The sequence below is a fragment of the Oncorhynchus kisutch genome, linkage group LG2 (genome assembly GCF_002021735.2).
Source record: "Oncorhynchus kisutch isolate 150728-3 linkage group LG2, Okis_V2, whole genome shotgun sequence".
Lineage (NCBI taxonomy): Eukaryota > Metazoa > Chordata > Actinopteri > Salmoniformes > Salmonidae > Oncorhynchus > Oncorhynchus kisutch.
This window is the reverse complement of record NC_034175.2, coordinates 42,949,861-42,971,694: the sequence shown is the minus strand read 5'-3', so window position 1 is coordinate 42,971,694 and position 21,834 is coordinate 42,949,861. Positions and strand designations below refer to the sequence as shown.

Here is a 21,834-nt window from a genome sequence, read left to right as displayed (position 1 = left end):
AATCACGTCGCTTTTTCTCCTCGTACAGTGACGGTAGTGCTGAGTGTGCTTAGGACATGACACAGTAAGATGGTGCGCGCATATTCCTCTACTATGACTCATTTGCTACTGCTTCTCTCTCTCATATCAAAAAAGGTAGGATGTCTCTCTGATGACACATCAAAAACATTCCGGTGCAATCCAAATTCGTCATCTAACTGGAAGTCCAATATGTAAAAAAGACAACATTCTGGCATTGATACCAACTGATACAGGCACTGTGATAACATAAATCATTTGTTACTTGAGGTTTTCAAAGTGTACATTGAATGTGCCATTTCAGATTCCAGTCTCAAATTGACCCTGGTTTACATAATTAAATTATCTCAAAATAATGGTCCGTCTTTCATTTTTATTTCCCCCTCCCTCTTATGCTTACGTCCATATTGCTGCTGTAGTATCCATAGTAACTATTACTAAGCAACAAAACTCACCAAGACCTGTATAAAATGAAAACCTTCCTGGAAAAATTGCAAAGCCCATATTCTGAGATCTACAGTTAATTCATGTCTCCTGTATTCGGAGACAGAATATATACTGAAACAAACATGCTCCGATATACAGTATCATCCTGGTCTGTCTCAACTGGCAGCACACAAGTGCATCTAAAAAACACTCAACTCCATTGTTTCAATTGAGCTGTAATCTTTCACAGAGAAGATATTGGTTGAGTCCCAAATGCCGCCCTATTCCCTACATAGTGCACTACTTTTGACCAGTGGCCGTAGGGAATAGGGTGCCATTTGTGACGCATTCATTCTATGTAGAGACAAAGCCTCCTTACCATACAGGATAGACACCCAGCCTGGAGCTGATGAAGACCATTGCAAACATGACAAACAGGAGGTTGCAAAGTCTCTGAAACTTGGCATAGTTGGCCATTTTGGCAGCCTGCAACAGATGACACAGACACACGCAAAATGGTTACAAGAACAAAACGTGGATGTTGTATCTATCTTTTTCCTACACTGAAATGGGTTTCGGCAGTACATAATTGAAATCTACAGATGGCCGATTTTCCCTCTGATAGAATCACAAGCAAGCACAGTAGCTAAAACAACCACAAAAGAACACAGGACCCTCCCACATGTCCGTGGGGTGTGAAGAACACATCAGGGCCACGTTCAGCAGGCAAACCTTGTGGAATATTGCTGAGAGAAATGTAATTTGTAGAAATAACAAAAATCCCCCCCCCCCCCCCCCCTACATGCCAGACTGCTGAACGTGTCCCCGTGTCTCTACTCACCTCCACCAGGACGTCGGCGGAGTCGTGGAGACACATGACCAGCGTGCCCACTCTAGCCATGTTGTTGACGTAGGCGAAGGTGATGAGGGAGATTGTCGCCAGGTGGTGCAGGAACATTATCAGGAAGTCCTGCGGGGGGGGGGCACAGGCGTCATAGTCATGTCACACAATGGTAGAGGGAGAAAGCATTCTCTATCATGACTCACATCAAGGAGACATGTACAGCATGTGGGTTTTATGAAAGCTTCGGCGTCATGCAGAGAACATGACCGCTGCTGTATTCTTTGTGCTCACAGTAGATAAGTGGACTCCTCTGCACCTTGTACACTTGCTGGCTGCGCACTATGCAGAACATCTATGGTGACAAGGTGCGGGTGACATTCTGACAAGGACATTGCCCCTTTGTAAACATCACACTCCGTAAATGACAATTCAACTTCCCTCCTCATCTGCTTTTGCTTTGTGCTGACAATTCTATTGTTTCACTGAACGCAGGACTCAAGGGCAGCTGACGCCTTCCTTTCTCATCTACTTTGGTGGCTAGACAGTTATTCTTTTCACAAATGAATGAATATGAAAACTAAGTCTGGTAAAAATGTACTATATAAAAAAGAAAAGAAAAGAGAGGCGAGTCTACATGTACTACAGCTAAAGTGGTCTCTAGTCAGTCTAGAAGGTTAATATCCCCTGATGAGTGAGGCTGTGGCTGAATAAGGATGACATGCCCTCCTGTGCCCCACAGGGTTGAAAAGGCAAAGTACAGCAGCAGAGCAGCCAGCCCAGAGCAGGAGGAGGAGCAGTGGTGCAAACACAGAATGGAAGCAACAGAGTGCAGGGAACATACTGGAATTGGCAGGGGGTGCAGAGAACCTCCTCAATGCGTAGCTTTGTGCAATGAAAAAACTGAAAGGAGAAACAAACAAAAAAAACAGACATGCCAACAGTCAACACGGAGATGAGAGGTGAGGGCATAAACACCACGGCATCATGGGACAGCTGTGAGTGATTGTTAGGCGTTCAGTGGTGTGGACAGAGTGGGGCAGAAAGAGAAGGAAGAGATGGGAGGCATGCAAATTGGCATTCTCTGAACTCAACTAGGGAGCTGGTTTAAAAGAAAATGCCATGGCCAAGGAGGGCCCTCCATAAACAATACCACCCCCCTATATTCTACCCCTTGTTCTTGACACCGCTTAACAGTGCTAAAGAAGATTGAAAAGAACAGAAGCAAAAAGAGCTATGCTGAGGCAATATTTACAGCTCAAACATGGAGGTGCCCTGACCTGGAAAATCTCTGGCAACCTGACTATGGGATGTATTAGAAAGAGTGTATGCGTGTGTGTGTGAGTGTATCAAATGTGTGTCTGTCTGCAGATGAGCAGTTCTGCAGTGGTCTTTTCCATAGCGGCTGTGTGTGTACGTTCCATGGATTATTTATCTTTAGTCTAGGGATTAAGTGTGAGTGGGTCACAAAACTGGGCCTGATGTCATCACAGCTGTTTGTTTGACCCTCAGTTACTGTGTTTAAACATCATTCAGGATGAAGTGGAGTGAGAGGCTAGGTTACGAAAAATATATAAAACATGTGCTACTAACAAAATCACCTCAGATAAACCAGGTCTAAAACACACTCACAGATATCAAAACTAACTTGAAACCATTTATTGTGTCTCAATTCGTATTCAATATGAAATATTTCAAATAAATCTTTTTCATTCTTAAATAATAGTTTATCAGTGGGGACAAGGAATGACATGACACTGAAATAAATAAAAAATTATGGAGAAATGTAATCATCTTCAGATTCTAGGAACTGAATAATGAAATGAGACTCAATCGAAAACAAATAAGAGGGGAAAACGGTTTACAATGTCTGCCAGAAAATTCAAGTAATCCATCTCCTCCTCTCAGAGGCCTGTGATTTCACAGAGCAGAGATTAGACTAAAACACCACACCAAGGCAAAGACCAAAAAATCGAACAAAATCCTAGAACAGACAATAGCAGGCCTGAATGCAGACAAACAATAATTAAGGCTTTCTTGAGATTACCACTGCATAACAGAACTGACTTGCAGACTTGTTTACGTGTTGCTGTGCGTTTTGTTGCAAACCTTACTTTGCTACCTGACAACTTTACGGTTTTTACTTTTTAAATACCGTTTATATTTTTGGTTTTTCCCTCAACTTTTTATTTTCATTCAACTTTTTCACTCCGGACGCTTTATCTGGACATGGTTCGTCAGGACCTCCAACAGCCGAAGCTAAGTAGTAATATTAACATGATGCCTTCTAATTGCAGTCGCTGTACTCATAATATACAGGAGAATGATCGCCTTATGGCGAGGATAGCTGTGCTACAAGCCCAGCTTCAGACGCAATCGTTAGGCAAGGGTAATTTCAGTGTAGGAAAGGATGAAACAGCGTCTGTGCCACCAGTAAGTACAGATAGTATAAATCCCCTCGTACGGTCCCCACAGGCGGACAACTTTCTCACAGTTTCTGGAGGGAAATGCTGTAGGAATGCTCAACCGGTGTCGCTCATTCAGCCGACAGAAACTTTCAACCGGTTTTCCCCATTAAGCAGCGAGTCGGAGTCAGAGGCCGAGACTTCTCGTCTCTACTCCTCCCGTTACGGGGGTCTGAGACACCGAAGCTTCCCACCATTAGCTCTGACAAATTGAAAACCCTAGTCATTGGCGACTCCATTACCCGCAGTATTAGACTTAAAACGAATCATCCAGCGATCATACACTTTTTACCAGGGGGCAGGGCTACCGACGTTAAGGCTAATCTGAAGATGGTGCTGGCTAAAGCTAAAACTGGCGAGTGTAGAGAGTATAGAGATATTGTTATCCACGTCGGCACCAACGATGTTAGGATGAAACAGTCAGATCACCAAGCGCAACATAGCTTCAGCGTGTAAATCAGCTAGAAAGATGTGTCGGCATCGAGTAATTGTCTCTGGCCCCCTCCCAGTTAGGGGGAGTGATGAGCTCTACAGCAGAGTCTCACAACTCAATCGTTGGTTGAAAACTGTTTTCTGCCCCTCCCAAAAGATAGAATTTGTAGACAATTGGCCCTCTTTCTGGGACTCACCCACAAACAGGACCAAGCCTGACCTGCTGAGGAATGACGGACTCCATCCTAGCTGGAGGGGTGCTCTCATCTTGTCTACCAACATAGACATGGCTCTAACTCCTCTAGCCCCACAATGAAATAGGGTGCAGGCCAGGCAGCAGGCTGTTAGCCAGCCTGCCAGCATAGTGGAGTCTGCCACTAGCACAGTCAGTGTAGTCAGCTCAGCTATCCCCATTGAGACCGTGTCTGTGCCTCGACCTAGGTTGGGCAAAACTAAACATGGCGGTGTTCGCCTTAGCAATCTCACTAGGATAAAGACCTCCTCCATTCCTGTCATTTAATTTTTTTTTATATATGTTTATTATTTTACAATAAAAAAATCAAATTAAAAAAGACAGCAATACTAACAATGACATTGATTGTCCTGTTGAATGGGATGGCCAATTTAGAGGACAAAACTTAACTCACACATACACAAAATAAAACAAAATCCTATTAGGTGGTACATGTATAAGAAGACAGCATATAGTCATTACAAGCAGTGTAATTAAGCCAAAAATAAATATTGAGTGGAGTACAGCACAGAGTAGCAGCAGATCGTCAACCCAGTTATGAAGCGGGACTAGACCATTTATCCAGTATCGGCTGCCATATTTTGTAAAACATTGGACTTCTATTGGAGGTATTGTATCGAATCGTTTCCATATGTATTACATTCCCTAAATCCCGTAACCACATTTCAAAGTTAGGTACAGTCTCCAGTTTCCAAAATTGCAATATGAGCCTTTTGGCTAATAGAGTACAAAGAGAGACAGCTTTCCCTTCGTGGTTATTCCCATCAACTGTACCAAACAGAGCGGTCAATGGGTCTGGGGCTAGAACTCTATCAAAGGCTCTAGATAAGTAATAAAAAATGAGAGCCCCGTAAACATGTAACTTTAAGACATGTCCAGAATAAGTGGGTCAACGTCCCCTCATCCTGCTTGCACCTCTCACACAGTGGTGAGGTGTCCGGGAATATTTTATGCAGTTTTACTTTTGAGTAATGTAACCTGTGTATCACCTTAAACTCTACAAGGTTGTGTCTGGCATTCACTGAACTGTGGTTTATATTCCTGAGAGCTTCTACCCAGTCCTCATCTGAGATTTCTGACCCAAGTTCTTGTTCCAAAGCCCTTTTAATGGTGTCTGTGGATACATCTATGTGGGCCTGTAGCACATCATACAGTCTAGAGACCGACCCTTTTGAATGGGGTTTGACAAGGATCAAGCTATCTAATGTAGGACTATTGCCATACTGTGGGATATGTGTCCTTACGAAATTCCTGATTTGGAGGTATCTGAAAAAATGTGTTGTTGGCATGTTGAACTTTCCCTGTAATTGTTGAAATGAAGCTAACTGACCATCTATGTATAGATTACCAATTGTTGTGAGCCCCTTCTCCCTCCACTGTGAAAACACCACATCATCCAATGCGGGGTGGAAAGCATGATTCAGGCAAATCTGACTGTCAATGTATACAGTGGGTATGTTAAGAAAATACCTAATCTGTTTCCAGATCCTAAGCATATGACAAATGACTGGGTTAGAGTCATAAGTGGATTTTTTCACATATGATGGGCTATTAACAAGTGCAGGGAGTGAGGAACGTTGACAGGAGGCCTGCTCAATCAAAAGCCACGCAGGCATATCCTTCTGTCTCATCGCAGGTAAACTTTCCCTCCAGAAAGACACAATGTTCAGTTTAGCAGCCCAATAATACAGTTTAAAGTGAGGAAGGCCAAAGCCCCCCTCTATTTTGTACTTGCATAAATGCTTCTTTGAAATTCTGGCTGCCTTGTTATCCCATAAAAATGGAGTTACTATTGAATCCAGTTTCTTAAAATAGCTTTGTGATATGAAATTGGGTAGACATTAGAAGAGGTAAAGAAACCTGGGTAGGACAACCATTTTTAATAGCGTTTATACGACCAACCAAGGAGATAGGCAGAGTTTTCCAAAAATCTATATTTTGTTTAAGCTGATATATTTATGTCCCAATTCGCTTTCAATAGCTGATCAAGGTCTCTTGTCACTACAATGCCAAGGCTTGTGAACTTGTCCATCACTGTTCTAAACGGGGTAGATTGCAGAAATTGCATATCCACAGGCCGTGATATAGGCATCAACTCACTTTTTTGCCAGTTTATCTTGTAGCCAGAGAAGGAGCCAAATGTGTTTATCAAGTTAAGGGTGGAATAGAAGTTTTAGGCTTGGACAAAAACAAAAGAACATCGTCTGCATATAGTGCTGTGTGTCCTTTATTTTAACAGAAGCTATATCGGCACATGCCCGAATGCGAGTAGCAAGGGGTTCCATGGCTATAGCGAAGAGAGCAGGCAAAATAGGGCACCCCTGTCGGCACCCCTTGAACAAGTGGAATGACTGCGACATTTCTTGATTGGTTACCACGGACACCATTGGGTGTGCATAAATAATTCTTATCCAATTAATAAATTCCTTTCCAAACCCGAAGTGCTCCAGAACCGACATCATATACTTCCACTAAATCCGATCAAACGCCTTCTCTGCATCAAGAGCTATTACCACTGCCTCAACCTTATGATCGTGATACATTACGTTGAAAAGACGTCTCAAATTGTAGTATATATGTCGGCCCGGGATAATACCTGTCTGGTCAGGGTGTATGATGTCGGAAATGTATGTTTTCAATCGATTTGCCAATATCTTTGTCAACACCTTGTTTTCTATGGGGAGTAACGACACGGGGCGATAAGACGACATCTCCATGGAATCTCTATCTTTTTTCAAGATCAGTGCTATTGTAGCCTCATACAGTGTTTGCGGGAGTTTGGCATTTTCTATGGATTGTTTAAACATTTGCAACATAAGTGGAGATAGAATTCTATAAGAAGTACTGCGCCAGTCTATTACATATCCATCTGGCCCAGGAGCCTTGCTGTTTGGAAATTGTGCTATCGCTGTGTTAATTTCCTCTAATGTTATCCCTGCATCGAGTGCAGAAGCTGCCCCCCTGTCTAGTTTAGGAAGTTCACATTCAGCGAGAAAGCGTTCCATAGTTTGTGGATCAGTAGCATCGCATTTTGATTGGTATAGCTCTGAGTAGAACTGCGCAAAGCATTTATTAATATCCTGCGGATCTGTTACTATTTTACCCTTCTTGTCTTTTATTTTGTGAATAGCTTCCTGTCATTATTGAAAGAGATCATGATACCTCACATCTCAAAATAGGGCTACTTAATGTTAGATCCCTTACTTCAAAGGCAATTATAGTCAATGAACTAATCACTGATCATAATCTTGATGTGATTGGCCTGACTGAAACATGGCTTAAGCCTGATGAATTTACTGTGTTAAATGAGGCCTCACCTCCTGGCTACACTAGTGACCATATCCCCAGTGCATCCCGCAAAGGCGGAGGTGTTCCTAACATTTACGATAGCAAATTTCAATTTACAAAAAAAAAAAAGATGTTTGTCTTTTGAGCTTCTAGTCATGAAATCTATGCAGCCTACTCAATCACTTTTTATAGCTACTGTTTACAGGCCTCCTGGGCCATATACAGTGTTCCTCATTGAGTTCCCTGAATTGCTATCTGACCTTGTAGTCATAGCAGATAATATTCTAATCTTTGATGACTTTAATATTCACATGGAAAAGTCCACAGACCCACTCCAAAAGGCTTTCGGAGCGATCATCGACTCAGTTGGTTTTGTCCAACATGTCTCTGGACCCACTCACTGTCACAGTCATACGCTGGACCTAGTTTTGTCCCATGGAATAAATGTTGTGGATCTTAATGTTTTTCCTCATAATCCTGGACTATCGGACCACCATTTTATTACGTTTGCAATTGCAACAAATAATCTGCTCAGACCCCAACCAAGGAACATCAAAAGTCGTGCTATAAATTCACAGACAACACAAAGATTCCTTGATGTCCTTCCAGATTCCCTCTGTCTACTCAAGGACGCCAGAGGACAAAAATCAGTTAACCACCTAACTGAGGAACTCAATTTAACCTTGCGCTATACCCTAGATGCAGTTGCACCCCTAAAAACTAAAAACATTTCTCATAAGAAACTAGCTCCCTGGTACACAGAAAATACCCAAGCTCTGAAGCAAGCTTCCAGAAAATTGGAACGGAAATGGCGCCACACCAAACTGGAAGTCTTCCAACTAGCTTGGAAAGACAGTACCGTGCAGTATCGAAGAGCCCTTACTGCTGCTCGATCATCCTATTTTTCCAACTTAATTGAGGAAAATAAGAACAATCCGAAATTCCTTTTTGATACTGTCGCAAAGCTAACTAAAAAGCAGCATTCCCCAAGAGAGGATGGCTTTCACTTCAGCAGTGATAAATTCATGAACTTCTTTGAGGAAAATATCATGATTATTAGAAAGCAAATTACGGACTCCTCTTTAAATCTGCGTATTCCTTCAAAGCTCAGTTGTCCTGAGTCTGCACAACTCTGCCAGGACCTAGGATCAAGAGAGACACTCAAGTGTTTTAGTACTATATCTCGACACAATGATAAATAATCATGGCCTCTAAACCTTCAAGCGGCATACTGGACCCTATTCCAACTAAACTACTGAAAGAGCTGCTTCCTGTGCTTGGCCCTCCTATGTTGAACATAATAAAACGTCTCTCTATCCACCGGATGTGTACCAAACTCACTAAAAGTGGCAGTAATAAAGCCTCTCTTGAAAAAGCCAAACCTTGACCCAGAAAATATAAAAAACGATCGGCCTATATCGAATCTTCCATTCCTCTCAAAAATGTTAGAAAAAGCTGTTGCGCAGCAACTCACTGCCTTCCTGAAGACAAACAATGTATACAAAATGCTTCAGTCTGGTTTTAGACCCCATCATAGCAGTGAGACTGCACTTGAAGGTGGTAAATGACCTTTTAATGGCGTCAGACCGAGGCTCTGCATCTGTCCTCGTGCTCCTAGACCTTAGTGCTGCTTTTGATACCATCGATCACCACATTCTTTTGGAGAGATTGGAAACCCAAATTGGTCTACACGGACAAGTTCTGGCCTGGTTTAGATCTTATCTGTCGGAAAGATATCATTTTGTCTCTGTGAATGGTTTGTCCTCTGACAAATCAACTGTAAATTTCGGTGTTCCTCAAGGTTCCGTTTTAGGACCACTATTGTTTTCACTATATATTTTACCTCTTGGGGATGTCATTTGAAAACATAATGTAAACTTTCACTGCTATGCAGATGACACACAGCTGTACATTTCAATTAAACATGGTGAAGCCCCAAAATTGCCCTCGCTAGAAGCATGTGTTTCAGACATAAGGAAGTGGATGGCTGCAAACGTTCTACTTTTAAACTCGGACAAAACAGAGATGCTTGTTCTAGGTCCCAAGAAACAAAGATATCTTCTGTTGAATCTGACAATTAATCTTAATGGTCGTCTCTAATAAAACTGTGAAGGGCCTCGGCGTTACTCTGGACCCTGATCTCTCTTTTGAAGAACATATCAAGACTGTTTCAAGGACAGCTTTTTTCCATCTGATTTGGTCCTGCCATACATACCTACACGTACGCTACGGTCACAAGACGCAGGCTGCCTAATTGTACCTAGAATTTCTAAGCAAACAGCTGGAGGCAGGGCTTTCTCCTATAGAGCTCCATTTTTATGGAATGGTCTGCCTACCCATGTGAGAGACGCAAACTCGGCCTCAACCTTTAAGTCTTTCTTTACTGAAGGGTCATATGATTGAGTGTAGTCTGGCCCAGGAGTGGGAAGGTGAACGGAAAGACTCTGGAGCAACGAACCGCCCTTGCTGTCTCTGCCTGGCCGGTTTCCCCCTTTCCACTGGGATTCTCTGCCTCTAACCCTATTATAGGGGCTGAGTCACTGGCTTACTAGGGCTCTTTCATACCGTCCCTAGGAGGGGTGCGTCACTTGAGTGGGTTGAGTCACTGATGTGATCTTCCTGTCTGGGTTGGCGCTCCCCCCTTGGGTTGTGCCGTGGCGGAGATCTTTGTGGGCTATAATCGGCCTTGTCTCAGGATGGTAAGTTAGTGGTTGAAGATATCCCTCTAGTGGTGTGGGGGCTGTGCTTTGGCAAAGTGGGTGGGGTTATATCCTTCCTGTTTGACCCTGTCCGGGGGTGTCCTCGGATGGGGCCACAGTGTCTCCTGACCCCTCCTGTCTCAGCCTCCAGTATTTATGCTGCAGTAGTTTGTGTGTCGGGGGGCTAGGGTCAGTTTGTTATATCTTGAGTACTTCTCCTGTCCTATCCGGTGTCCTGTGTGAATTTAAGTATGCTCTCTTTCTCTCTCGGAGCCCTGAGCCCTAGGACCATGCCTCAGGACTACCTGACATGATGACTCCTTGCTGTCCCCAGTCCACCTGGCTGTGCTGCTGCTCCAGTTTCAACTGTTCTGCCTGTGATTATTATTATTTGACCATGCTGGTCATTTATGAACATTTGAACATCTTGGCCATTTTCTGTTATAATCTCTACCCGGCACAGCCAGAATAGGACTGGCCACCCCACATAACCTGGTTCCTCTCTAGGTTTCTTCCTAGGTTTTGGCCTTTCTAGGGAGTTTTTCCTAGCCACCGTGCTTCTACACCTGCATTGCTTGCTGTTTGGGGTTTTAGGCTGGGTTTCTGTACAGCACTTTGAGATATCAGCTGATGTACGAAGGGTTATATAAATACATTTGAATACAAAGAAAAAAAAGAAAAGTAAAAAGAACACATTTGGTTTCAGAATGTATTAAAACCAGTTATGAGGCATTTCCCTTTGATTTAAAGGGATAATCCACCCCAGAAATAAAAATCATGACACTCCTGTCAATTTGGTGAAATCTTCTGTTCTATCAGTGGTTAAATGAAACATTTTCCCCATGATTTAAATTCTAAGTGGTCCATCTGTGAAATCATGTAGGAACATGTCATAGTTACATGGTTCTCGTCACTGGTGATATGGTATAGTGTGTTATCCCCTTTCATAAAGCTTTTAAAACAATTACCTGCACTCCAGATTGACAAATCAGTTAATAGATGAAATGGGCATACCTGTCTAGAACTCCGTTTATATTGTTATGACAATGTTTATTTTTTCGCTTAGATGTGCTCAAGCTAAACAGTGTTGCAAATGATTCAACTCAGTTTTTCCTTCAAGTACCATCTCGCAATGCTCCCTGTGTATCTGTGGGAAACGTCTATGGTTGCCATAGCAACATACGCTGCACTTGCTCTGGGCAGAGAATTGCTAATTGAACTCGGTGAGAGAGACTCCTAAATTGATAGTGCAGTTTGTTTAGCTACTTCACGTGCTAATATTGACATTGGTATTATTGTGTGCAGCCAGCTCAGAGAGCATAGCATTGTGGGATTAGTAGTTGACTTGAGCTGCAACCGATCTCCACAACGATTTTTACATGCTGCTACCAACCTTGTTATAAACACAAAATGAAACATTTGTTTACCCAAAAATATTGTTCACATACAGTTGAAGTCGGAAGTTTACATACACCTTAGCCAAATACATAAAGTAAAAATTCCCTGTCTTAGGTCAGTTAGGATCACCACTTTATTTTAAGATGTGAAATGTCAGAATAATAGTAGAGAAAATGATTTATTTCAGCTTTTATTTCTTTCATCACATTCCCAGTGGGTCAGAAGTTTAGATACACTCAAGTAGTATTTGGTAGCATTGCCTTTACATTGTTTATCTTGGGTCAAACATTTTAGGGTAGCCTTCCACAAGCTTCCCACAATAAGCTGGGTGAATTTTGGCACATTCCTCCTGACAGAGCTTGTGTAACTGAGTCAGGTTTCTAGGCCTCCTTGCTCGCACACGCTTTTTCAGTTCTGCCCACATCTTCTATCGGATTGAGGTCAGGGCTTTGTGATGGCCACTCCAATACCTTGACTTTGTTGTCCTTAAGCTATTTTGGCACAACTTTGGAAGTATGCTTGGGGTCATTGTCCATTTGGAAGACCCATTTGCGACCAAGCTTTAACTTCCTGACTGATGTCTTGAGATGTTGCTTCAATATATCCACATAATTTTCCTGCCTCATGATGCAATCGATTTTGTGAAGTGCACCAGTCCCTCCTGCAGCAAAATACCCCAACAACATGATGCTGCCACCCCCGTGCTTCATGTTTGGGATGGTGTTCTTCTGCTTGCAAGCCTCCCCCTTTTTCCTCCAAACATAACAATGGTAATTTTAGGACATTTCTCCAAAAAGTACGATCTTTGTCCCCATGTGCAGTTGCAAACCATAGTCTGGCTTTTTTATGCCGGTTTTGGAGCAGTGGCTTCTTCCTTGCTGAGTGGCCTTTCAGGATGTTGATATAGGACTCGTTTTACTGTGGATATAGATACTTTTGAACCGGTTTCCTCCAGCATCTTCACAAGGTCCTTTGATGTTGTTCTGGGATTGATTTGCACTTTTCGCACCAAAGTAAGTTCATCTCTAGGAGACAGAATGCATCTCCTTCCTGAGCGGTGTGACGGCTGTGTGGTCCCACGGTGTTTATACTTGCGTACTATTGTTTGTACAGATGAAGGTGGTACCTTTTAGGCATTTGGAAATTGCTCCCAAGGATGAACCAGACTTTTGGAGGTCTACAATTTTTTTCCTGAGGTCTTGGCTGATTACTTTTGATTTTCCCATGATGTCAAGTAAAGAGGCACTACGTTTGAAGGTAGGCCTTGAGATACATCCACAGGTACACCTCCAATTGACTCAAATGATGTCAATTAGCCTATCAGAAGCTTCCAAAGCCAATTTTCCAAGCTTTCCAGGCACAGTCAACTTAGTGTATGTAAACTTCTGATCCACTGGAATTGTGATTCAGTGAATTAAAAGTTAAATAATCTGTCTGTAAACAATTGTTGGAAAAATGACTTGTGTCATGCACATAGTAGATGTCCTAACCGACTTGCCAAAACTATAGTTTGTTAACAAGAAATTTGTGGAGTGGTTGAAAAACGAGTTTTAACGACTCCAACCTAAGTGTATGTAAATTTCCGACTTCAACTGTATGTGTTATTTAACACGGTTAATTATGGGAATTAGTGGTTTGGAGTGGATTATCCCTTTAATAAATGGCTTTATTATATTATATTATACTTTATTATATATTATTTTGTATTATTAATAGATTTACCTTGAAATGGGTGTTTAATCATATGCAAACAAATATCTATTGAGCAAGCAATGTGATAAACAAACATTGATTGACTATATTATATTAATGAATTGACTAAAATTGGTATCCTACCTTCCTTCTGATATCTGTGAACTGGGAGAAGAGTAGGGACAGGTAGAACGACAACTCCAGTATATAGTAATAGTGGATGTCCGCCGTCAGTGGCTGTGAAAACACACACACACACACACACAAATCAATACAGCTTTCCTTTCAAATACAATAACTGTTGTAGCTAGGTGAAAATAATTAACAGGGAAAACATTGGAGAATTTTCTCATGATCAAAACATTACCTGATAAGGATAGTCGTACCAGCACTCTCTTGTGTTCCATAACCATGGTGTCTGCAGACACACACAAACATGAACAGAATATTAAATGTATTGTTATGCTGTTTCCCCAAAAAAGTATTACATTCATAAAGTGCTATTGATTGCCACACCTGTATGCTATGCTGCCTCTGGCTCAATACTAAATGTTTGCTTAAAAGATTCAGCACATCAATAACATTGCAACCGTAACCATGTCAGATTGTATTTTCATTAAGGGAAACTTAATTTAATCAAAGGAAACTTTTGCTGTACGCTAGTAGTGCAAGTTAAGAATGAACGTGTTAGCCTGGGGACAAAACTGAGAATGCTCATTCTGGTCGAAGGCTACATGATGAATGCTGTAGTGAACTGGGGGATGTGGTTAAGACTGTCTTAGGTCTTGACACAAGAGGGACTTCAACTACAAAGGCATGGTAATGAGTTGCTTATCATCATAATCATCTCTCACAGGGTGTTTGCCTTCAATGACAGATGATTCTGGACCAAACCAAATATAACCTACTTAAAACTGCAAACTCTGCTTAAGTTGACATGCAAACACAGACTCTTACATTAGGGATTTAAACGTATTTTGTAGGTCTATAGTGTATAGATTTGTAATAGATACAGTGCCCTTTTTCTACCAGCAAGCATGTTGGGCCTATTGAGTCTCAACACACCCGGGAGACTCACTAGGCCCAACTGTAGGAAATGAACTCATTCCACAAAGTGTATCGTCATGCAAGTTGTTGCAATGAGAAATGATCCTTGCCGCAATGTCTCCTATTCACCCCCTAATCATGATTCCTGATCAACGGCATCATCAGCAGCATTCAATTACTACAGACACAAAAGGCTTTTGGCCTCAGTACATTACACAATATCAGTGAGCACAGAGTCAAACACATAAAAAACAAAAAGATACCCTCAAACTATTTTCAGTTGTATTTCCTTATACAGTGCCTTCGGAAAGTATTCAGATCCCTTGACTTTTTACATTTAGTTACGGTACAGCCTTATTATAACATTGATGAAATAGTCCCCCCCCCCCCATCAATCTACACACAATACACCATAATGACAAAGCAATTTTTGGGGGCTAATTTGGTTGAGTTCAGGCGATTTTGGAGGCCAGGTCATCTGATGCAGCACTCCATCACTCTCCTTCTTGGTAAAATAGCCCTTGCACAGCCTGGAGGTGTGTTGGGTCATTGTCCTGTTGCAAAACAAAATTATAGTGGGACTAAGTGCAAACCAGATGGGATGGTGTATCGCTGCAAAATGCTGTGGTAGCCATGCTGGTTAAGCGTGCCTTGATTTCCAAATAAATCACTGACAGTGTCCACAGCAAAGCACCCCCACACCAAATACACACCCAGAGATCATCCGTTCACCCACACCGCTTCTCACAAAGACACGGCGGTTGGAACCAAAAATCTCACATTGGGACTCAACAGACCAAAGGACAGATTTCCACCTGTCTAATGTCCATTGCTCGTGTTTCTTGGTCCAAACAAGTCTCTACTCTTATTGGTGTCCTTTAGTAGTGGTTTCTTTGCAGCAATTCGACCATGAAGGCCTGATTCACATAGTCTCCTCTAAACAGTTGATGTTGAGATGTGTCTGTTACTTGAACTCTGAAGCATTTATTTGGGCTGCAATTTCTGAGGCTGGTAACTCAAACTTATCCTCTGCAGCAGAGGTAACTCTGGGTCTTCCATTCTTGTGGCAGTCCTCATGAGAGCCAGTTTCATCATAGCGCTTGATGGTTTTTGCGACTGCACTTGAGGAAACTTTGACTGACCTTCATGTCTTAAAGCAATGATGGACTGTCATTTCTCTTTGCTTATTTGAGCTGTTCTTGACATAATATGGACTTGGTCTTTAACCAAATATGTCACGCCTGCTCCCACTCCCCCCCCGGTGCTCGAAGGAGCCAGGCTCAACAGCATTACGCACTCCTCCCACCATCATTACACACGCCTGCCTTCCGCCCGTCACGTGAATAATTGATTATTGGACTCAATCACATCTCCACTATATATCGGTCTGGTTCCCTGCTTCAGCATTAATTGTCGTTTGCCGTTGTTTACATCTGCTGATGCTGTTCCTGTTTTGTTACCTGTCTGTTCCTGAATTAATGTTGACTCCCCGTACCTGCTTCTCATCTCCAGCGTCGGTCATTACAGAATGCTGAAGCCATCATATGAAGCATCGGGGAGTGCTGGCGTTGCGATTGGTGGTGATGTCAGGTACGGGGGCCGCCACCAATGGAACCGGGAGTGCCTACGCCAGCTTGTCGGGCTGTCACGCCCTAGCTGGCTTGAGAGGTTCTTGCCCCGGAAGGCACCCATCCCACGTCAGGCCTCAGCTGGCTCGTCAGGCTGCTACGCCTCCACCGGATTATTGGGCTCCCACGCCTCAGTGGGATCAACTTCCTTTCACGCCCCAGCTGCCCCAGCATTACGCACTCCTGCCACCATCATCACACACATCTGCCTTCCACTGTCTGTTCCTGAATAAATATAAATGTTGACTCCCCGTACCTGCTTCTCATCTCCAGCGTTGGTCATTACAAAATAGGTTTATCTTCTGTATACCCCCCTACCTTGTCACAACAACTGATTGGCTCAAACGCATTAGGAAGAAAATAATTGAAATACATTCTAGGTGACTGCCTCATGAAGCTGGTTGAGAGAATGCCAAGTGTGCAAAGCTGTCATCAAGGCAAAGGGTGGCTACTGTGAAGAATCTTAAATATAAAATCTATTTTGATTTGTTTAATACTTGTTTTGGTTACTACATGAATCTATATGTTATTTCATAGTTGATTTCTTCACTATTATTCTACAATGTAAAAAATTAAGAAAAAACCTGGAATGAGTAAGTGTGTCCAAACTTTTGACTGGTACAGTATAGAGTAACAATAGTGTTAGACTGAAGATGACAGTTAACGGGGAACTAGTTTCTCAACTGTGCATGTGCTCAAAGACAGTAATATCTTCATAATGGATGCTGTGCTGAGAGCAAATGTATCCATTATTTATCAGTGAGCACTGGTTGGAGTGTTTGAGAGGTGCATTATATGTCACTTGGTCCCTCTTTCATAGCAATATTCACCAAGCAAGATCCACCTCTTCCGGGTATCCTCGAGTGCGCAAGCCTCTGTTACAGCTCCTCCTTGAATAACGTGCCTTCAATACAAAAAGTGCTCTAATAACTTTATCAACAAAAATATTTTGGAAAGTAGCACACTCACCTTTTTAAGGAAACGCACTCCATAGGTAAATATATAGAGGTAAAATGTAAATCGCCACCTGTGAAAAAAAAACCCCAAAGACAACAGAACATCAGTCAGTAACACACTTTTGGGGTTTGGATGCATCCTCTGTGGAATGTCAAAAAAAAGAGGCCATGTCTAAGCTGCTGTAAGGGAGGCCAATCCAAGGACAGCCAAGAAAGCCATTGGCTAGTTCTGAATACCCATACTTGCGTTCTAAATAGTAGGCTTTTTGGGTATGCGAAAATAGAACAGAAATTTTGGATTATGTTTTAAATGCCAGGATGTCATACTAATTTCTGCTATTCAACAGGTAGAATTTGCTGCACAGTATTGAGGAAGTGTGTTTGACAACAGCTGGTAATCAGAATAGGGCACACGCTCTACACGCATTTACTAAATGGCACATGCATCTCCATATTGCTTAGGACCCTTCTCTTTGTTTTTTTTGTTCTATTTTTCTCAATCTAACAGGAATTTTTATTGTAAGCACTGAATCACTGGTGGTAATTATATACACAGCTTTTACTTCTTAGGCCAATTAGTGGTGAACACAATAGAAGTATCATATTCCAAATGATTTAAAAAAGTTACTGAATCAAATGAAAATAGCTTATGAAAAAATGAAAGTCATTAGTCATGTTGATCAGCTACTCAGTTTAACCTAAGAGAAGAGTGCCAATGTTACATTTCCATGCAGGATTTACCTCAGCGTTTTATCCAAAAGGCTCAGACATTTCTGTTTCCACCTACACTGGGCGGACCAGCTCTCACTTTGGCCCAAAGCCAGGCCACTGGTACTTTTCAGCCTGCATTTACATAACAACGGCTAACTGTGAACTTTAAATGGATTTTCTGATCGTAACCGGAGTACAGGTAAAGCCTCCCGTATTGTGATCACTGACATTTAATACCCCGGGACTGGATTTACTGTAGTGTATTCAGCATTGCATATTGTGGTGCGTTTTCTGTCTACTGCTGTCAGAAATACTTACTTCTTGTAAGGCCAGCTAAAGCTACGCACACTAAAACCACCTGAGATGTATGGAAAACTCCCAATGTCACACAGCATGATCACCATTTTGTCAAGTTCCCCCTCGGAGGCCAGTCAGTACCTATTAGGTTCATACAACATCCCTGTCACATTGTGCTATTCAGAGTTGGAACTTCTTGTCTGTAATTTGTAGCCTGGTACATGATGGGTATGCCTGTGTGCTGCTGTGACTGTGTGAAAGAGTACATCTGCAGCTGACAGGCAGCTCCACCTATGAGAGGCCATATTAATGGAGAGACTCAGTCCTGAATGATTGATGCATTTTGGCATCATTAATAGCCAGAAGAAATCATGTATTTAAGTCAAATATATATATATATATATATATATATATATTTTTTTTTAATAACTACTAAACAAAAATATAAAAATGCAACATGCAAAGTGTTGGTCCCATGTTTCATGAGCTGAAATAAAAGATCCCAGAAATGTTCCATATGCACAAAAAGCATATTTTTTCAAAAATATCCCTGTTAGTGAGCATTTCTCCTTTGCCAAAATAATCCATCCACCTGACTGGTGTGGCATATCAAGAAGCTGATTAAAACAGCATGTTCATTACTTTGGTGCACCTTGCGCTTGGGACAATAAAAGGCCACTCTAAAATGTGCAATTCTGTCACAACACAATGCCAGAGGTGCCTCAAGTTGAGGGAGCGTTCAACTGGCATGATGACTGCTGGAATATCCACCAGAGCTGTTGCCAGATAATTTAATGTTAATTTCTCTACCATAAGCCGCCTTGAACGTCATTTTACAGAATTTAGCAGTATGTCCAACCGGCCTCACAGTCGCAGACCACGTGTAACCCCGCCAGCCCAGTACCTCAACACACAGCTTCTTTACTGCGGGATCGTCTGAGACAAGCCACCCAGACATCTGATGAAACAGTGGGTTTGCACAACTGAAGAATTTCTGTACAAACTGTCAGAAACTGTCTCAGGGAAGCTCATCTGCATGTTCGTCGTCCTCACCAGGGTCTTGACTTGACTGCAGTTTGGCGTTGTAACCCACTTCAGTGGGCAAATGCTCACATTCGATGGCCACTGGCACGCTGCAGAAGTGTGCACTTCACACATTAATCCCGGTTTCAACTGTACCGGGCAAATGGCAGACAGCATGCATGGTGTTGTGTGGGTGACCGGTTTGCTGAGGTCAACGTTGTGAACAGAGTGCCCCATGGTGGTGGTGGGGTTATGGTATGGGCAGGCATAAGCTGCGGACAACGAACTCAATGTATTTTTTTTGAAATGGCAATTTGAATGGACAGCGATACCGTGAGGCCCATTGTTGTGCCATTCATCTGCCGCCCTCACATCATGTTTCAGCATGATAATGCACTGCCCCATGTCGCAAGGATCAGTACACATACTAACCAGACATGTCACCCATTGAGCATGTTTGGGATGCTCTGGATCGACCTGTACGACAGCATGCTCCAGTTCCCGCCAATATCCAGCAACTTCACACAGCCATTGAAGAGGAGTGGTACAACATTCCAAAGGCCACAATCAACAGCCTGATCAACTCTATGTGAAGGATATGTGTCATGTCACATGAGGCATGTTGCATGTTGCGTTTATATTTTTGGCCAGTGTAATTTCATTATGTAACCCCCCTTGTAATGTCTGAGAAGGACGTGTGTTTTGTTATTGTCTCTCATTCCTTCTCTCAGTGCAGTCGTTTGTTGGTTGTTATGGCCTGTGCAGCAGCATCTCCCTGCTCAGTGTGGCTTTGATCTCTGAACTATCAACTGGAACAGCTCTGCCCGAGAGCTAGAAAAGTCCATGATCACAGGAGAAACTTTCCCGTCCAATCAATGTGCAGCAGTTTTGGGTATGTGCAGGGTTATGTAAGTCCAGAGCAGAGCAGAGGTTGGGACTGGGCGTGCCTGCCTCCCTCTTTGCCACGAGGTAGTGCAGTGCAGTGGCGTCCGGGCTCCAGTGGCAGTGACTCACCCTGGAATGCAGACGCTGGGAGGTGAGAGCCCTGGCACTCCGGCCACATCTCTGACAGGCTAGCAGGCCTCAGGGCAGACTAGCGTACCGTAGAATTGGTCTAGTATACCCAGGTCTCTGCCACTGGTTGAATTCACACTTGTGCTGCTTTTCGACTGGAATACCAGTGTATACACCCTTATGTTATTTTAGGGAAATTGGGTTGAGGGAAATTGTGATCATGCATAATGTGCATAATCAAAACAGTTGCATTGTGAGAAGGTGTTAAAACATTTGAATGAAAAGAAAGGCCATCGTTCATGGAATTCAAATAATCAAGCCACCAGTAATAGCTCTCTGTGCTTCATTCATTTAAAAAACAAATGAGCTGGATGCATTGACCTAACCATAGGTCAAGAAGACGGTAACTTAGCAACTGGTTAGTCAAACACTGTCAAACATTGTGCTTCAAGTGCTGCTGAATCAGTGCTATTTATGTACAATTACTATGACTCACAATTACTTTTGCTGAAAATACTTTTGCTGGTGACTGTGTACCAAATACACGGTCCTGTTAAATACCATGCTGTTGCATTCAAATCCATGAAAGCATGATACTGAAGTAATTACTCTTCATACAGTTCTGTGCTGTTCTATGGTCATCATTGAGCAGAAAGCAGCAGAAACAGATGTGGACATAATGTTCTTTGCTGCTTTATAATAGATATTCTTATAAGTTATTGCTTATTTTTTTTATTCCGCATTAGGACGTTCCAGGCTTTCTATTTTACAAAACACAAATCTGAGCTTTGTCTTTTAAGGTTCAGTGGATTATAATCTGCTGCCTTTGGCTCTTTTCTTCTTTACAGAAACTAACCACAGAGGAGTGGAGGCAGAACAGTTCAGACATCCAGCACTGTGGTAGAAAACAAAGCACGTGCCCCACTGGGGACTGGGGACCCGACTGTCCCGTTAAAACGGCATGCAGCTTCTTTGGGATCCGCTGTCTCCAGTCTAAATTTGTCTCTCTTTCTCAAAATTATGAAAAAGGGAACAGTGGCCTCAGCTTTGCCATCCTGAAGTGTCGGAGACAACAGCGTCCTCTCAAACCCAAACACTAATTACAGTAGGATTACTGCTGAGACGAGTGTGCCTGGGTCAGTTTACAAAATTACATTTTAAGCAAATGATACAACAAAGAAACCAATCAGGCATCCAATCCATTCGGAGTCTGTCAACTCCATTCTGCCTACAGACACGACACTGCATATATTTAGAATGTAGGGACATCCTCTATTAAATGTGAGCTTAAAATATTGAGAAAACAGGCAGAGATTTGCTCCAGTTACATAGAGGCTATGCTTTTGAGAGACGTTTTTATTTGATTATTCCACTAAAAAGTAACCGAATCCAGTTGCTGAACCATGGCACATTTCACACCGACAAACTGAATCTGGTATTTCTCTTTGAAGATCAAATAATGAACTTGCCAGTCGTCTAAGCAGAGAATCCCTTCAACAGTGAGCCCCTGAGTGGGCAGCCCCAGGGCCTCAGAGACCCACTCTGTCCCTCACTGCCTCTCCCACTGCCAGTCTGGCTCCAATGGTGTCAGACATGAGCCCACTCTGACAGGCCTGCTCCAGTAAAGGCAATGACTGGAAAGCCTA

At 42.6% G+C, this 21,834-nt stretch overlaps 1 protein-coding gene across 1 annotated transcript in view; it reads right to left on the bottom strand.

Moving 5' to 3' along the window:
- The window catches only part of LOC109866408 (ceramide synthase 6-like), a 31,747-nt gene that overhangs the window by 4,411 nt on the left and 5,502 nt on the right, over positions 1–21,834 (bottom strand). The window contains exons 4-8 of the mRNA XM_020455086.2: positions 17,157–17,214; positions 13,880–13,930; positions 13,657–13,749; positions 1,286–1,414; positions 824–930 (exon numbers count right to left, since the gene is read on the bottom strand). Coding sequence (XP_020310675.1) covers positions 824–930; positions 1,286–1,414; positions 13,657–13,749; positions 13,880–13,930; positions 17,157–17,214 — 438 coding nt within the window. The remainder of the gene's footprint in view (positions 1–823; positions 931–1,285; positions 1,415–13,656; positions 13,750–13,879; positions 13,931–17,156; positions 17,215–21,834) is intronic.